At 44.4% G+C, this 19,380-nt stretch overlaps 1 protein-coding gene across 3 annotated transcripts in view; it reads right to left on the bottom strand.

The window, feature by feature from the left end:
* Positions 1-830: 830 nt before the first annotated feature.
* CAPN6 (calpain 6) overlaps positions 831-19,380 on the bottom strand; it is an 80,973-nt gene continuing 62,423 nt past the window's right edge. For all 3 annotated transcript variants that reach the window (XM_014607161.3, XM_014607160.3, XM_019487821.2), the window contains exons 11-14: positions 18,646-18,848; positions 17,285-17,406; positions 8,073-8,209; positions 831-6,455 (exon numbers count right to left, since the gene is read on the bottom strand). In XM_014607161.3, coding sequence (XP_014462647.2) covers positions 6,273-6,455; positions 8,073-8,209; positions 17,285-17,406; positions 18,646-18,848 — 645 coding nt within the window. In that variant the 3' untranslated portion in view covers positions 831-6,272. The remainder of the gene's footprint in view (positions 6,456-8,072; positions 8,210-17,284; positions 17,407-18,645; positions 18,849-19,380) is intronic.

Raw genomic sequence — 19,380 nt, 5'->3', positions numbered from 1 at the left:
CATCAGCCAGTTTTTTTACCCATCCAACTGTGCAGGCATCAATGCTGCAGTCACTTAATTTCTTGATGAAGATGGGATGAGAGACAGTGTCAAAGGCCTTCTTAAAGTCTAGAAAGACTATGTCAATGTAGTTATGCTTGGTTTACCCAGCTTGGCTGAGACAAGCATTGGCCCTTTGGACTGGGCTTGAAAAAATCAGAATCGGAGCCAGCCGGGAAAGCAAGCTGAACCAACACGCCAGGGATTCCTGCTCCCCCACGCCCCCACCCTTGAGCCAGCAGTAAAGCTCCCCTTTTGCATACAGAAAGTTGCCTCCAGAAAAGTAGACTTGAAGGAAGAGGGCTGGTTTCAGTTATCTGCTTTTTTGGGGGTGGCATCAGGGACCACTGCCGCCAATAGGGCATGCCCACGCAGGGTCAAACATCCCAAAGTTTAAGGCTCACTTTAGCTCTTATCTGATGGCGAGGGGGTAAAAGGTGTGTGCGTCTCCTCTTTAGCTGAGAAACACCGTCATGGACAGAGCAACTGATGCATTACTACAAGGAAGAGTGATGTACCGGTTTTGTTTGTAAAGTGATTAGACCGCCCTAAAGCAAAAGCAAAAGGAAGAAAAAAGGGTTTCTGAGACCAGTAGAGCAGCATTGCCACCTTGTGGACTAGTTGGGTCATGACAACTGAGTGCTCACCCTAGCCTTTTAAACTAGTTTTAATTTCTAGTTTCTGACCTGAAGACTCTCACTGTGGAAGCTTCCTTTCCTTAGCTCAACTTACCTGTTTTGTTTTGTTTTTATCATCCCCAGTTACACTAACGCAAATGACAACAGTGCAGATAACGTAATAAAAAAAGTTTATTCTCTAGGAAGTACATAGATTATCTCCCACAATATAAAAGTACCAGTGCTGCAAAATGCTTATACAGTATGAAAAACAATAGTGCAAGAGTTGAAATCCATCCAGCAGGTGTGAGCCCAGCTGAGAATCACAGTCCCATTGCATTCAAGTGACATCTAACGCCTACTATTTTCAAAGGGTGGGGGCGTTAGTTTAGGGTGATTGGTTTAAAGTACTTCTGGTGATTGGGGGGGGCTGATTTTCAGAGGCTCTCCTTGCTTCTGTTAGACATGCTTAAAAACCTCTGAAAACTTCAACCCATGCTGCTGTGGGACCTAACTAAATGCTCACCAAAGTTCATTGACCCTAGAGGGCCATGACTAGGGCAGCCGTCATAGAGGACAGTCCAGTTTTCTGCTACTCTGTTCTCTATTGATACAAGACCGGCTGCCTTTATGTCCTCTATTTTACTCTTGAAGAGAAAAATAGAGGACATAAAGGCATTGGTTTTGTATCGATAGAGGACTGTCCTCTATGATGGGCACCCTGGCTGTGACTGAGGCCTTTAGCAAGCAGAAGGTGGAAAGGAAGCCTATTTGAGAATCAAGGCTTGATTCAAGCAGGTGCAGTGTGTTGTCATGAGTGTCTGCATTTGTGGGAACAGACCTTCTTGTGAGGGACACCTTACCAGCACTGGGGCAGTATAGAGAACTGGGCTTTTCTCCAGACTTAGGAGAAGAGTTGCTGGTAATACACTTAATGAACCCAGGGCGCCCATCGGGAAGCACTTGTGTCTGTAACACAAGAGCAGGAAAGGGGGCAGGGGGTGCGACTCACTCAGTGAAAATAAGATGAGCACTCTCAATTCACATGCTTCCCGCAAGAAGCTGTTTTCCAGGTGGGGTCAGGGAGCACCACATACTGCCTTAGTACTGCCAAAGTAGTACACAAGCTCCAGCTATTTAATTGATGTAGCTACAATGCATCAGCGAAGGATGTGGCCCTGAGCCTTCTCACAGAGCTGTGGGGCGTCTTTCTCTTGATTAAAGTCAGCATATGCAGTGAATCAGGCCCTCAGTGGATATGGGGATATTTGCTCCTCCATCTGAAGTATCCAGCCTCAGACGCAGCGGGGAGCAGTGGACGAGAGTACCGTGCCTGTGCTCCTGCACCAGCGCAATGCCAGGAGAAAAACCGTGCTGAGGGAGGAACTATGAAGCCCCACAAAATGCTTCCTCACGCTATAGTGGCAATTGCTATAATGGCATAATAGTTATAGTGCTGACTTTGAAAATGCAGGGGACTCTATCAGGCTATGTCTTCTGCTGTGCAAATCTACATCGAAGGTGATGGAGCTGTGCTAACTTGCTGTCGATCTGATCCATTTTCCCCAAGGAGCTGAGAGACGGTCACAATATTTAACAGACGGTGAGCACTGCTTGTGATATTTAGCTCCCAGACACCTCCTGTTAGCACACAGAAGTCTTGTCCTCCTCCCTTCTGCATTTCCCAATGAAAATGTGTCTTTTAGGGCAGGGAGAGCTGTGTTACAGCAAAGCTATGTCTACCACGCCTATGCTGGAGAATGGGATATGTTGAAACCATTAGGATTTAATTGAGACAAACAACTAAAGCCCAAGCAAAGTGGTTCCTTTCCAACTCTGGACACATTACTGTGCCTTGTGCTCAGCAAATTCAATCTATTATTCTCCTTGGAGATGACTGGTCCTGTGAGCCAGGGAGCCATAAATCAGCATCGGCCTACGCTTGGCTGAGGGGAGGGAAACTGGGCATTTTCTGTGCTGTAATTGTGTCTGTAGATGAGAAGACTGAGGGGGAGGGAAGGGAGCTTCACAAAAGAGAAGGGGCAGAGATCACATCAGCAAAGCCCCAGTGAGGCTGGGTGTGGATTTTGTTCACCCAATCCAAGATACAGTGGCACTTGGGCCAAAGATGCGGTAACCACTTGTCTAATTCACTTGCAGGGTACAAATGAAGGCAAAGAAAAGGTTACGCAGGAGTGTTTGCAAACTGGCAGCACTGAACACTTTAACAGACCCAGCACAGGGAGGCCTAGGAGTGCATCTACAGCCTGGCTTGGCCTCTCTCTGTTTCTGCATTGCTCAGCCATTGCCTTCCTACAGAGGGCATGAACGTACGGAAACGAAAAAAAGTCTCGCTCTAAAAAAGTCGGAACAAACCCATTCAGCTTCCTGAGGCCTTTCCACTGGCAGGATTGCCAAACATTTTGTCTCTTCTCAAAAAAATCTTTCTTGCTTGATACTACACTTACTTTTTCTACACTCTTGTGTTCTGTAGAGATGCCCATACCTTTGATGCATGATGTTTCTCTTATAAGCGGAAACCCATTGCTTACCCTAGCCTCATAGACACAAGAAGATGCATAGTGCCATGAGAAGATGCCATTTCAGCCCTACTGGTCCAACCTCATCTTCTTCCTGGGGTCTGGCTTCAGGAGCAGACAACACCCAGCTAAGTCCGGCTTCTTCCCCCTACCAGGGCCTGTTTCCATCTTCCATATGGTTGGGTAGGGTAACAAGGCAGTCAGCTGCCTCCGTGAGTCACACACCCCACTGGGCATTCCCCAGCTTGCATTAACACCTGCTAATAGGCAAATGCTGCCCAGGCTGTTGTTACACTGACATCTCATTTCCAAACACTAATTAATGCAGAACCACAGATAATCCTATTGATCATAAAATGCCCAACTCCTTCATACATGCCAGGCAATGGTGTTGTGCTGGAAGCATGCCCAAGGCAATGCTCCCTCTCCACTGTCTGAATTTACCAGTTATTAGTATCAGTAAGTCAACACTTATCTCTGTTTCTGTGGGAGAGCCTTGCAAGAAGGGAATGAGACCACAGAACCACCCCCAGCTTCGATGACCTTAGTCGAGCCCTCCCTACCGCTCCTTCTTGTCAGGCCAGCATAGCTGCACACCACAGGGTAGAGACCTGGATCTCTGGGATTGTAATTTTTGCAGTTTCTAGCACCTTTACAAGAAAGTTGGGCTGCTTTGTGCCTTTTTTAGGCAAGCACACAGGAGCTGTTGCAGCCCATGTTTCTTTTAGTTTGCAAAAGGTAAAGGGCTTCTGCCAACAAATGGATACATGACTACCTGGGGGCCATACCCCACTTCAGAGCGGCGCACCTCTGAGGGGACAGTTCTGCTGACTAGCATACGATCCAGTCCACAGGAGCAGCTTTTATTATCTGCTCCATTTTAAACATCTGTTTTCTGGGCCCTCCTGGAGCTCATGCAGTGGAGGCTTTGCTGGTTTCGCAAGGCTCCACCCTGAGCATCCCTCCCTGCCAGCTGGTGAGACTTCAGAAAGATGTCTTGTTTTAAAATCTGGGACCTTGCGTAATTATTGTGCACCTGAAGAGCGCAAGTCTCTTGCTGGCTTGTATTGCTGCAGGTCTGGAGTAACTCCACTGCAGACACCGGAGTTACGAGGGTGTCAAAATAGCGGGCAAAGAGACTCAGGCCTGGTAATTGCCAGCAGCTACTCAAGCAGAACCCAGAGGCTTTGTGATGTTTGTACCTGGCCTTTAAAAGCATTCTTGCTTGTCCAGGGCCTGAGCTGTCTGGGAAAGCTGAACCTTTACACTCCTGCAGATGCATACTTCCCTCACCCAAAAGAATATCCAGAAACTCTTCAACTTGCAGAGTACAATTATGCAAATTATGCAAAATGCATGCATATACTGGCATAATGTGAAACTGGTTTGTCACAAGCCTTTTCAGGGCTATCGCTGGATATGAAGATTTGACACATGAAACCAAGCCAATGGCAGTCAACTAGCACAGCGGCACATTCATTTGTGTGTTCCCTCCCCGCCTCAGGACACCGCTCATCTCATTTTCACACAGGGCCAGTGGGGTGTTTCAAGCTGCAGAACAAATCTTCACAATATTTTCCAGAAATATTCATGTAATTCTGCCCTAAAGCATTTCACCCACTAGAAAAAAATTCACAAGATGCCTGGAGTCACTTCCGCATGAGTGAAAATGCAGCTTTTCCCAGGATTCAGCCGTTGTCTCAACACAAAGCTGAAAGCTGAAACCCAAGAGCAGAATTTGCAACGCTAACAATGAACAGGCGAACAGTGAAGGGCCTGGAGCTCATTATGAATTGATTTTACACCTAGAATCCGCTACCTCGCTCAACGGCACAGGTGCTTTCTGTTCAAGCAAAACCTAACTAGTAGGCTACCTGCAAAGGCTGGAAGGAAGCTTCTATCTTGGCCGACTCTGTGGGAGAACTTAGCCCTATGATACAGCTGGTTAAAGGCTATTAGTCCCTCACACAAAATTGGGTGTGATTTAAAAAAAAAAAACCCCAAAACTAGCCTACTACAGCTCTACCTTCCATACCCACCCCAGGAGGGCTGTGTCCTCCTGCAGTGAATCCTTGGTACCATGCTCAGCAGTACAAGAGTCATGAAGGGAATGGTTAACAACAAGGATAGCCCTTTGGGAAAGTGTCTTACGTATCAAACTGCTATTCAGAGAGGCTCTTGCGACTAGAGACTCTTCTTACTGAGTTTCTACCAGGTCAAAGTCATCGTTGGATTTGTAGGTGCCTTCTCATGGTCAGAGACCTCAGCTTGCTGGCTGGCTCAGGAAGAAAGACTATGAGGGCAAGTCCAGTAGTCTTTACCCAGGCAAAACTCACACTAGTAACACTGCTCAACCATTTAGTCCTACTGCCATTTGACCACTGGGATTCCTCTTCTGCAGGGTTTCCTAGGCCTATGCAAAATAAGTGCTCTGATTCCTCGAGCAGTGACATTTCACTGGAGACAGTCACATAATAAGAGTACCATTAATAAGAGCAATTGTAGCATTATATAAAAGGAAGCCAGTTTCAACTCACTTAAGACCAGAACAATTCGCCTCATAAATGAAAACCATGCTATTAAACGTCTCCAATAGTGGACAAGCATTTGGGCCCAGGATGCCACCTTTGCCCCTTACCCTTCCAGGTGTCACCATTGAAATTAGCTTCTTTCCTGTCTGGCTCCACTCTCATTGCCATAAAAAAATATAACATAAGAAACACATTGCACTGAAGCCCTCCAAGAGTAGTCAGATATGCTGTAATATGATGTGCCATGATATAGTACGATGCACCAAATATCTGGGAAGGACAGATAGTGTGGTGGTTTGTAATGAGCTTGGTCACTGAATTAGTGTTGCCCCCTACTACTATAGTTGCTGCATGATATATTTTCTTTCTGTATAAAAGCCTCTCCCGCTTATAGCTGTGCTAAGATGGGGAACAAAGGGGCTTTTCTTTTAAAATGATTTATGGTTTTGTGCAATCTTTGCTCCCAAGTCACTCACACTGAAAGCACAGACAAGGCCCCCAGCCGCGAGGTGACAGCTTTGTCTGGGTCCACAGGGCTTTGGTATTCATAGCTCCATAAAGTCATCGCTGGAAACAACCTTGACGGTGATGTGACCCGGCATTTCGTCTGCTTCGCTGCCGCCTTTCCCTTGGAGCCGCAGAGTCTGCTGTTCTCTGGGGTCACTGGGCGATGCTGCCAGCAGCACTTGTCCAAGGAACTGGTCACACAAGATGTTGCTGTTCCAGACCTACAGACACAATTGTGAGGGAGAAGAAATAACTGGAGCCAAGACACTGCTTTCCTTTCAACTACTGCTTAAGAGAGCCCTGGCAGATGAGGGGCACCCGTATCAACCCTCTGGAACACAAGAAAGGAAGGGTGTGTACTAAATGTGGCTAATTTCCTAGGGCCTGAAGCCTGCTCTATACTACCTATATGCCATGCAAATAAATATGAATCTATGCATCTATGAATCTATGAAAATACAGGAATACACAAACTCATAATAATGCTCACTAGGTCACGTCCTACCTAAAAAATGAATGAAAACGGGATAATTGGGTCCAGCAACAATAACAACCTGCACCTAATAAGATGCCGACTCCACCTCACAACCCATCCTTGCCCCCGGATGGCTGCTTTATGCTTAACTAGTTATAGCCCCAGAGGAACTGCTCTTGCAGCTGGTTTTGTCCATGCCTCCTTTGACCCACATATGTCTCCTTGGCAGCTCTACCTCACCACACCACGTGGGAGAATCCACCATTGCCAAGTACAAGCAGCTTTGAGGCTGGTTTGTGTTGCTAGAGAAGCACATAGTTCTCCTGGGGGTGGATCTGGATGGGAATGCAAAGCCCCTGATTACTGAAGTAGTTGCCTGATTTGCTGTAATTGTTCTTGTTTGAGCTGGGAAAGTGAAAGGGGTTGAATGCAGTGTTGTAGAAAGATAGGAGGGGTATTGCCTCGGTACCCACTGGTAATCAGAGTAAAACCGGCTTGTGATGATGCACAAACCTGCCCTTCTTGTCAGCTGTTTTTTCAGGTTACATTCACCCATGACTATATTCTGAGCTTTATGATGATAGCTGTTCTCTCATCCTTTTTTACCCATGGGGGACCAAGGAGATACCTTTCAGCTTAGGAATGCCAGGTGTCAAGACATACCATCCTCAAAGTACAGTCCTTGTAGCGCTGTAAAACTAACTTCCCTCTCTGGCATTCAGTGCTAAGAAGACTGGATTGATTTAGGGGTCATCCTACCAATTAAGGAAAAAGCATCTCACATCCCCTAGCATTCTGCGTGCCAGGGACTAACCCTGTGAGTGGAGTCTGGGGTTCCCATCTTGGTTCTTCCATTAATTCAATGAGAGACTTGGGACAAATCAATTAACTTTTCTTTCTCCCCTATAAAATGGGGGTAAAGATACTCTAGCACCCTTGTAAAATATTTTGAGGTCCACAAATGAAGATTGCAATTTATTACTTGTTCTATTAAATTACTTATTTTCAAGTCTTTTTTTTCTTTATTCTGCCTTCCCAAAACAAAGTGTTTGTCTTATCCAGCGGCATGCAGTATACGAATAAATATGGTCTCTATACAAAGGTCAATATAAACAGCTGAATTGCTCCAGCCATTGCTGTCGTGGAGAAGCAGTGATTCTCGCAGCCTGGGTATCAATCTAGTGAAGAAACAGTTAATGCTTGTCAGACCCTCATCCCATCAAAGTCAAATTTATTTAAAACCACGTGCTACTTTATGTTACTAAGGTACACACAGATACCATGGAAGGAAATGAGCTTTCCCCCCTGACATAATGTTCCTCTTTTTGCCGGCACTGCAGCACACCCAGACTCTCCTCCTTACCTGGACAGTAATGGGACGGTCAATGTTCTTTCTGTAGAAAACTGCTTGAGTGTCAAAAATGGCATTGACAGTGTCTTGCTGGACAGCAGAGCGAACTTTCTGATTCTCACATTTAATGGTCAGGTAAGGGTCTGCTCCTGAAACAGTGAGAAAAATCTGTATTGGGACTTGGAGTGTCTATTTTCACTTGGAATAGCTGAGAAAACATCGTAGACTCAGAGACACAGAGGAGTGAGCCAGAGGGAACAAGGGTCTCCTGCCTGCAGAAGCAGCCAGGCTTGGGACTTGCCTGGATGATGCAGGTAGATGATGAGAAGTCAGAAGACAAGAGAGCCCAGGCTTTGGGAAAACCCTGTCCTGTCACTGGCCCACAGCAAGAGGAGGTCACTTACCACCCTGTGCTTCACCCCTGGAGACTAAATCCTTCCATCTTCAGAGCTTTTGGCTGCTTCCCCCAAAAGATGTTTGGAAAATGACACTACAGATGGCTCCTACTCAAGTCATCTATGCAAGCAGCACCTCTCCAACTTTCACAATGCCTGTATCGTATCATTATATAAAAACTTTTTCCACGCGCGGAGGTGAACAAGTTCAGCCATGGCTGCCTTGAGAGTCGAGGTGGTGGGAGGAAAATGCGCAATACTTTTCCTCTACACATCATCACCGAGTGCAGCCTCAGTCTGAATAATGGAAATCTAGTATCTAAATGCCCACAGAGCAGGCTCAAAGGCTTGCACTGCAGTAGCATCATCCTCCCAAACTTGTATTACAGCATTTGCATTGCTACCCCCATGCTTGTAACACACTGAGCCACATCGGCTGGATGGAAGGGTGGGCAGGGAAATGCTGAACAGAGGAAGGAGAAAACAGAATATAAGGCTTTCCAAAGCATGATAAAAGTTTGGTCCAAAGTCCCAAGAGAAGGTCTCATGAGTTGGTAATCAGTGAATTGCTCATTCCTCAATAATCAAGAGTGAGACCTCACTTGAAGAAGTCACATTAGTTTTGGGAGTAGCAAAAAGTCCCAGCTTGCTCATGCTTTCTCTCTTGTCTAGGTGCAAGGCCAGCCTGCAAGGGTTCAGCAGCTAGTTAATGGAGGCCATTTTTGACCTAGCGAGAATTCTAGCTATGCCATTCTAGCTGCCACCATGACAGCCTCCCCTACCTCAGTGGGGGCCAACCTGTATGGCAGACATGACACAAATTAGTCTTGCGCTCTCCCCGATTGCCACTCCAGTCCCCTTCCCCTGCCCAATCTGCCGCTCTGCTTTCTCCTTCCTGCCCCATCTCCTACTGTGCTGCCTGTCCCCTCCCCAGTCCGCTGCATTCCACACGTGCAGGACGCTCATGCCACTTGCAGCACACGTGCTGCCACACATTGGCCACCTTTGCCCTACCATACTTACACAACTGATGAATGATATTTTTGTCAGCCTGCCACAGAGATCAAGTTGTATGAAAAGATAGGACTGCAGCCAAAACCGAAAAGCAGACAAAAAGGATCCCAGGTGGAAAAGCAGAGACTTAATGGGGCATTTCACAGCCATGACATTCCCCTTTGTTGTGTCACTGTGTGCTCACTGTGCAGAAGGACCAGGGGAGAGGTGCAAGGGGCTACTGTGGCCTCACCTGCCCGGTCCTGCCTGCCTGCAGGCAAAGGGTACGTATAAGGTAACTAATAGCAAGTACCCAAATAATAGCATGTGAATAAGAATTAGATACAGAGATGTTTTAATTGTCAAAGAGAGAGATGTTCTTCTGTCCCCTGCAACAAGAAGCTTTTCTCCATAGTCACTATGGTCTTCACCTTGCATCATGAAGGAGAGCTCTCCTGCTCCCCACCCCTTTGAATGCCTAGAAAATGTCCTTCCCTTTGCTTTTCACCAGAAAGCAGGAGCGCATTTGTCATCCTGCACTGCTTAAAAGAGTATTTGCAAAATGAATGGACTGGCACTGCTACCATTAGGAAGCCTGGGGAAGTTCAAAGTAAATCAAAGGTGATTTATACTTGGCCATCTACATGAAGAACAGCTTTGCTAACCTTACAGCTCCATTAAATAAAAGGATACAGTGCCCACATTCTCAACCTTCATCTCTGCATAAGAGCTAGGCATGCACCCAGTGCTCATCAAAAGAAGAGAAATATTATTCATGTCATTTTTACAGATGGGAAACAGAGAGCACAGAGGTGAAGCAACTAACCTTCCCGCCAAAGCAGAGAGTGATAGAGCTGAGAAAAGAAGCAGTGCCTCCTGATTTCTAGTCTAACACATCCATGAGGCCACAATGCCTCATCCCCTCCTGGTTTGGCATGTTCCTGCCTCACCTCTTCTAGACATCCTTCCGGTTCATGCAACCGTCTTTGTAGTGAAACCATGAGCCTTCTCATCAGTCCTCTAGCTGCTGGCGCCAAAGTCCGTGTTTGAGCATAAAATTACATGCTGAACTTCGTATGTCGGATTTAAATAGCTGGGCAGAAGAGTTGAGCATCTTACAATTCCCACTGAAGGCCACAGGAGGAGTGCTCAGAAACTCTAAAATTTAGACCACTTTGCTTCACATCATCAAATACAGAGAGGCCCAGCACAGGCCTTGGAGCGTGAGGCTACTGGCCTGCATCCTCTGTGGTATAAGTTCAAGGTCTAGTACAATGATTCCCAAAGGAAGCAGTTTTATATCAGAAGATACAGTTTTGCCAACCCTAAAACCCTGATAGGATTGTGTCAGTCTTGATGACACTTTCTATGGGAAAGCATCAAGGGAATATTGTTTTGGCTTTCTCATTTCATTCTGATAATGTGAGAATACTGGATCTCAGAAAGGTAAAACATCTTATAGTGAGGTCATCGCTTCGATTCATTTCAATCTGAAGATTATATTATAGTGGAGTATGTATGTTGATAATATATTAATAGGGCATATTTAATATTTTCTGTTTATTTTGACATAATCTAAATGAACTATTTTGACATAATTTAAAATATGCCCTTTTATAGAACTGCATGGTTTTGTCGTTTCCAAACCAAATTGTTTTCAGAGCTGACTTTCCACGGGAGGTTTTGTAATTTTGACTTTTAGTTTTGATTGGTCACAAAAACAAATCTTGAAACATCAGAATTTCCCCTGGAATGGGAGAGCTATTTTCTGATCACCTCAAATTAGGACCCAGGCACTATATTATTACTTTTCCATTTCAACATATGCATTGTATAGGTTTCCTTCTGGGATCAAACTACTGGATCCAATTTTTAACGAAGGCATATCTAGCAAAGGCAAATATCTATTTGCCAGACTTCCTCCTTCCCACATAAAATGCTTCCAACTAATCCACTGATTCTTGATGATAACCCTTTTATAAGCAACTTCTCGTCATCTTTATTAAAAGGTGTCTCTACTGGAATAAGGCCGGTCTGGATGCTGATATTTTTCTGCCCCACAAAAGGTTGTTTGCTGGGCTTTGCTCAAAGAGCTGGACATACGAATGTCATTTTCTTTCAGCCACAGATTTAAGTGACTGTTACTGTTTAATAATTGATTATCACATATGATTTCCCTAGAACATATCCACCTGGTCCAGGAACAAATGCCAACATCTCACATAAACAAGCCAGAAAATGGCTGCTTCTGAAACAGAAAGATCCAGTGTGACTTCAGAAAGAGGGCCAGGCTTTCATATATCTGTATTCTGACTAAACCTGGCTATCACTGTAATAGGGCTGTTGCCCTGACAACATATAACACTTACTGCAGAAGGGAGCAGTTTATTGGCTACTTTAGTAAGCGATTATTTTGGTGTCACTAAATACGTTGATTTAGCCTGTGGGATACAGTTACACCAGGCTGTGCTACAAGCGACAGGAAAACCCACCCCTTTGCAAAGAGATCTTGAAAATGGACTGGATCCAAGTCAGACAGGGTCTTTTACAAAACAGTGGCAAGTACTGCAGCCTAATGCAAACACCACAGCAAGACTGCAGAGCAGACTGTTCAGAGCAAGCACGAGGTGCAGAGACAGAGAGAAATACATCGAATTCTCAGTTAATGGACATCTCTGCCCGGGCACAGAGAGCTGTTAACCAACATAATTTATTGAGCAAAAGAAACAGGAATGCTACCATGTGCAAGAAACTAAATAAACATGTGTGCATGCTGCAGAAATCAAGAATAAGTAATAAAAAAAAAATGGATGAAAGGTGCCAGTGCAGCCACGTTCAATGTTGGGATGCCAAATTCTTGACTTCATCGGGAACCACAATAAGAACATAAGAAGTACCCATGTAGCCCAGGGTCCTGTATCTCACAGTGGCAGAGGATGGGTGCTAAGGGGAAGAGTATTTATTCAGGGCCAATCCAGACTGATCTGTCCCCTGCTCCTGCAGTTTCCAGAAGAAAAATGATTCAAAAGAGATGCGATGCCCAAAGATACGTGACAAGACAAGATGCTTTCCCTAAAGCTTTAAAGGGTCTGATTGTGCTCTCCCTTTCCACTGGTTTGTTTATACCTGTGCATCATGAGTGCAAAAGTTAACCCTACTGAAGTGGCAGCATTTTCACACCCGCTTTATGCACAGAGGGTGCAAGGCAGTGAAGGGGGACTCAGAGACCCATTCCTCTGGCAGTTCAGGCTTGAAAGTCACACCTGCAGAGCAACCCCAATCACGCTTCCATGAGTCTGATGCCTCATCACAGACAGGATGTGGCAAATCCAGGAAAAGGTAATGCCAGGGGGAAGATGAAGCTGCGATCTAATGTTAAAGCAAAGAATGGATAATACCAGGACTACATCAAGGGAGGAGATGATTACCGCCGTCTCTTTATGACTTTGTCAAGAGATTGGATTAGAATTAGTTTAAAAGTGTGGTCAGGTCATTGTTTCTTGGGGATCGCCTCTGAGAAATCAGCGGTCACATTCTTTGCTGTTGTACACGCCAACAGAAGCTTTCTGCGTGACATGGAAATGGGTTCTGCCATTGCTCAGTCAGGTGAAACCCTCAGGGACCAAATAAAAACTGGGCAAAGCCAGGGAGACATGTCACTTTGTTCTTAACAAATGAAATGCCTCTGAGCTTGCAGTTGCTTACACTGCTCTTTGCAACAATGACTGGCTTTGTTCTGTGTCTGACCCACCCAAACCTGGTTCAGGGGTGGGATGGGCAGCCACCACTGCAACGTAAGCAATACGTAGGTAGAGGAAAGTGCCCAGAAGGGTGTTAGCTACTTGGCAAGGAGGTCATGTTCTGGAGCTGGCTCTGAATGCCTCCCTTGGAAATGTTTTCTCTCTCTTCTCCCCTCACCAGAGGCATTTCTTGCACCTTCGCTCTTTCTGTTCATCACATCACTATTAGGGAGAGGCATTAAAAATACTGGGTTGGAAAAAGAGGGAGCTGTTACAGACAAGACTGAAACTTGTGAATCCCATATGGTGCTTCAGTGAAAACATGTCAGAAAGCATGCAGGCTTATTTGCTCTCAGAAATCAGCTGTGATGAAATGACCCTGACACAGTAGCTGGGACAATTTTACAGATGGACTTGGGAAAACGAGAGGGGAAGGAAGGGGGAATAAGCCAAACAACTCTTCTTCATCCACTTGCAAATCTGTCACCATAATCGGCTTGGAGATTAGCTGGCTACATCTCAGCACAAGTTTACTCAAAAACTGGATGCTTCCAAAAGGAGCAGCAAATATGCAGATGCATCTGGTAGCTGAATGGCCAGACTCAGTGGTTAACTTCATCAGCTGCAGAAAATCAGTCACTTTTCTAGACAGGACAGATCATCTGCAGCAGCAGCAAGTAGAGCCATCAGAGCAAATGTCTTTAAAACAAACAAAACAGCCTTTCTCTGGCAGGAGGTAACATTTGGAGGATGACTAAATCATGAAGAAAGCCACAGAGCAAACATGCTATGGATAAAGCTCTACTCTGCTTCAGTTTTTGAGTACCTTTCTCAGAAATATGTCTTTGACTCTCAGATATTAGAGACAGGCTTGATGCAGTGAACTGTACATCCAAATCTAAACTCCCCCTCCCCCTCAAATTTAAGGAGGTTTAAATCAGGTGTTTCAGTCACAGCACTGTGGGAACTAGTCCTATCTATGACTGTTTATCCCAAGCAAGGATTTAAGGAGACCCCACATGATAACATTATGGAGTGTGAATTTGGCTAGAAATTGTGTGAGCTGGAGAGAAGTGCAGCAACCTCTGTGTGCTCAGAAGGATCTCATTGACATTCATTACCACCCATACCATCTATCCACCCCAAAGGACCCTAAAAACGGCTTATACAAAACCAACGGCTGATATTTTCAACCTGTGTGTAGCATATGGAAGTAGAGGGTGGGTAAGGGAGAAGGTGGCTAGGGACACTGAACTTAGATACAAAGGAGAGAATGAAAAGCCCTCAACCTGAGTCAATAAGCATTAACAAAAAGTAATGGGTAAAAACAGGAACAGAAGAAGGTCATTGTGAAAGGCAAGGTCTCAATGATCAGGAAAAGTAATCTGTGTGTAAGGAGGAACCAACCTTCAACAACATTTAGGGCATAAACAGGCTTCCTCTGAGCACCAGGCATGCATGTCCACTTGATCTACTTATTTTCCTCTTCAACAACCTTACTGAGTGTGCCTAACGCTAGGGAAAACCCTCACTTATCGTTCCTGACTGAGCTTGCTGTTGCTTTCCCTTACTGTCCCCTAGTATTGATTCGTGAGAAAGCTGTTATGGCTTATTGCCTTTGAAGTAAAATCCATACCAAGTTATGCTCCAGGACCAATGGGGAAAGTTAAGGATTGTGGACAATGATCCAAAGGACTGCGACCCACACTCGACTCCTCCCACGAGAAAGCAGATGGAAATTCCCTAAGAAACACGGTCTTTCCAAATGCCCAACCCCTACTTCTCTCTGGGAGCGGTACAAAAGACTGATTCCTTGGTTTGCTTGTTGAACGGAAATATAAAAATATATATATATTTGAAATGTTTGAAAGCACTTGAAATGTCAACTTGAAACAAACTGTTGTTGTTGTTTTCTGGCAAAGTGAATAACCAAAAAAGAAGGAAAAAAGGTATTTCAAGTTCAAGAAAGAGGTTTGTTTCATTTGGGTTTTTACCCATTCACGTAAGTAAATTTGGCAAAGTTCAAAATGGCACGTTGTTTCACTTAATAAAAATCAGCATGCTTAGTTCTAAAAAATGTCTAACTGAACAGGTTTTGTTTTCAATTTTTTTTCTGTTTTTCTCCAGTCAAGACATTTGATGAATTTGGAACATATTTGCAAATAGATTCAGCTATCCCTATTCTGCATTTTTGGTGCATGAAATATTGGATTAGGAAATGTTGCCCAGCTCTCCATAATACATATCCCTATAGGTTCCTCACACAGAACACACTTTTTAATGTTTTTCTTGTTCAATAAATATAAATTACCTGTTTGTCAAAGTAAGCCCCCATCCCAGAACTAGTTGCTGCTAGCCTTGAAATCAAAATAGAGAAAGATATGACTCAGACCAAGAACAACAGATTTTGTAGATAGTTCCTATTAGTTGCTGATTGTAAGTCCCAGTTGTACATTACTGACAGTCAGTGTCACAATGCGACAAATCACATTTTGCTTCCTGAGCTGAAGCCTACATTTTGGCAGCTACAGGAGATAGTTTTAATAATCTTGTCAACACTGTAACTGTGTTAGGAATTGCAAAATGGTAGAAACCAATTCCCTTTCCCTCCTGGTTTACTTCAGGGAACACTGGAAGAAAATGATTAAGGAATTTGAAAACAGGTGGGAACAAATCCCCTAAAACCAACAGTAACTTTTGAGGGAATGAACAAGACTCTTTTTTTTATAAATCACTGTTTTTTTGCTGTTCTTGTCATCATATCTCCCTTTGGTCTAATCTATCCATCCAGCCAGTCTGCCTGTCTCTCCAAAACTGTGGAACAAGGCTACTTGTATGTCTGATGTTTAATCACACAAAATGTCATTATAGCTGTGCAAGAACAAGCCAGGAAAAACCAAGTAAAGCAATTTTCTAGCGCCCCCCTGGTCCCCTGAAAAGACAAAAGTGTTAGCACGAATGGTTAGCAAGAAGTGCATTGTGCCATAAGGGAAGTCAGTAGTGGTTTCTGTAAGAGGACAGGACAGAATTCTATGCAGCAACGTCCTCGTGATCAGAAGGTTAGGGATGAGATTCAACACGAATCTCACTGACACTCATTACTGTCGACTCTTCTTGACCCTCTGGGATACTAGAACCCCCTTTACAAAACCAACAGCTAGTGTCTTCAGTGGTACAGCACATCATGTAGGTCAGGGGTAGGCAACATTTTTTGGCTGAAAAGCTGAAAAAACCACAACGTCTACTTTGGAAGGTGCTGGAGTGCCAACATGCCAGAGCCCGGAGCAGCTGTTTGCAGCCTCCCGGTGCTAACTTAGTGCTAGTTGCCTCTGCTTGTTTCTCCTCTGATGATCATGGGAAGGAACTTAGTTTAGCTGTGCCAGATGGAGGAGCATGCAGAATGTACAGGGCAAAGGATGGAGGTGGGGCAAGTCAATGAATTAGCGCTCAGTGTCACGCACCGCTCAGCTTCAAGACTGTTTCCTTGATACACACAGATATACAATAGTTGATGCCATACAAGTCTTATCACCTCCCTGTGCCTCGGTGTACCAGCCCAAAATGGTTGTAATCTTACAGTAATAGCCTCACAGACATATTAAAAGTGAGTGAAGTGCTTTGAACTTCTTGGATGAACTGTAGCTAGGTAGGTGTTCAGTGTCACACACCCCATTACAGGGAGTCCTTCCTAACAACCTCTCACTGGACATTTTTCATTGACAGAATGGACAACCCTGAATGGAAGAAGGGCTATAAGCTGAAGCCATTACTGTGACTTTCTGGCTAATCCCCACCACACAGTTATCAAAAGTGACTGCCTATTATTCACCATCTGGGCCATCACAGCTGACATTTAGCTGTTGTTTTGTGTTGCCTCCTTAACCCTGGTTCTTCTTTTGTCCATATAAAAGCCTATTCCGGTACAACAGGGCTCCAGAAAAAAATAAAACTGTCTCCCCAGACAGAATCTGCTAAGGTTTAAATTTTCATTTCCTTAGAATAATTTGTGATCATTTGCATATCAAATCAGCAGGGCTTTGCAGAAGCATTAGCAGCCAACAATTCCTACTTCTCTAGAGACATTCTCATCACTTACCACCGGATCTGTCTTGCTTTTGTAGGCCCTCTGCAGAGTGAATTTTAATTTGGGTAACCCTGCGAGGGTAACCACATAAGAGGCTCCAGCGTGTCCATGTAGGCTTATCTGACTTCAGCTCTCTGAAAGAACAAGGTTATGCAATTTAGATAGGGGTAAAGCTTTGGTGTTGAAAGCAAAATAGCAGAATGGTGAATGTTGGCCTTTTCAAAACATCTACATTTGCTGTTCTTTTCCTGTATGTCACCTGGGGTGGTTTGTGTTTACAGGAATAACACAGACTTACATGAACATGAACAGAAAAAGTTATAGCATCTCTTGCATGGCAGCTGCATGTGGAGAACAAATTTTCAAGCCATCAAAAATAATATCAAAGCGAAACAAAGATATAATGGGCCTAGGTTTATTTATACACTGGTTTATTTCAACTGAGTTATTCCAGATCTATGCTGAGGTAAATGACAGAAGAGCCAAACCCAACTACTCTAAAAGGCTTGGTCTAGTTGACTTTGGGGAAGCGTGTGGTTTGGCCTAAGAGAGTGGTAATGGGGTTGGGCTCTTTCCATCTCAAGATCCCCACATTCAAAGCCACTTGGTTAGTAATTATGCTGTCGCATGGCTTATCAGTGGGAAATAAATCTGGTGATCTGTTGTGCCTCAAGTTAAACACAAGTCATCACCAGCATATATTACCACTCATCTTAAAAATGTCACAGTAAAGCTGTTGTTGGTTGTAGAGAGGTCAAAGATAGAATAGGCCATGGAAATACTTAATTTGTCAACCCCAGCACTGAGATGGTCTCCTCAAGACCAGGACATTGTGGAGGAAGCTGTCTCCACTTTGCTATTTCCATGTGCTTCGTGAAATATATCTATCTTGAGACTGGTTTAAGGGCTCCTACTTATTACGGAGACCTCATCACATTCTCCTGGTTTGCAGATGGAAATATTTGTGTGTACAACTGACATCATTGGCATATCCGTTGTTCTAAGCTGTGGGAACAAGCTGTCAGATCAGGAAATGATATTGACTGCTACCCCCAGCAATATTAGGACCCCAAAACTGTACCTTTACAATAGGAGGACCGAGCAGGGAATTATCATGGCCAATCTTGGCTGCCTGCTCTTTGGTACCTAAATAATAGTGGTCTGATTTCCAGAGGTGGTGAGTATCCACAACTCCTAGTGAAGCAAAAGGGGATGAGATCATTGAAAATCCCAGAAGGCTAATTTTGATCAAGTTGTCAAGACGAATCACATATCTGCCTTACATGCAAGTGGTATATTGAAGGTAACCACTTCTGTGGGGTAGAACAGGAGGAAGTGGATGAAGGGTCCATGTTGTATAAAATACAAGGTACCTAAGTTTTGATGGTTCATCTGTAAAGAGCCTCAAAATGAACTGAGAAACAACACCAGGAAGGAACGTCGTTGGAATGAGGACATAGCGGCCTTTCTGAAGGAGCTTCTTTAGGAACACGGTGCGTGTGTTGATGTATGTGGATGTTGCCACTCTCTCTTGTATTGTCAGTGTGTGGATTCGGTATTCTCTGTTGTCCTCCACCTAGAATCACACAGAACGAGAGGCATGGGATGCTTGTTTTGGATGCACGCTCTTTAGTATGCTGCTTGGTCCTGGTTTCTGGTGATAAGTGAATTCTTTTACAGTGACATGAAATCACAAAAGAGGAAAATCAGTTTTTGGAGCTGGTTAAAGATTCTAAGGTAGGATGGTTCAGACAACCATTACCAAATGGACAGACCGCATTTTCAAAAGACTAAAGTTAAAACATATGGCATAAATTTAGAGCATGTCTCACAGTCCATTGCAAGGATTAAGCATCTTATGCCCATAATAGAAATGGAGAAAATGAAGCACAGTCAGGAAAAAGTGACTTGGCCCAGGTCAGACAACAAGGGAGTAGCAGCAAGCTAGCCACCCAGTCCTGTGCTCTGAATCCAGTCCCTCCAAAATAATGTGTGGGGAAGATATTTTGTGGACATTATGTCATGAATGTCATGCATGTGTCCAACTTTAAGTGTGGTGAAGCTGCTTTATTTTCAAAGGTATAATTGCAAGGATATCAATAAGAGCA

The sequence above is a fragment of the Alligator mississippiensis genome, chromosome 8, assembly GCF_030867095.1.
Source record: "Alligator mississippiensis isolate rAllMis1 chromosome 8, rAllMis1, whole genome shotgun sequence".
In the NCBI taxonomy this organism is placed as follows: domain Eukaryota; kingdom Metazoa; phylum Chordata; order Crocodylia; family Alligatoridae; genus Alligator; species Alligator mississippiensis.
This window is presented reverse-complemented; position numbering and strand designations above follow the sequence as displayed.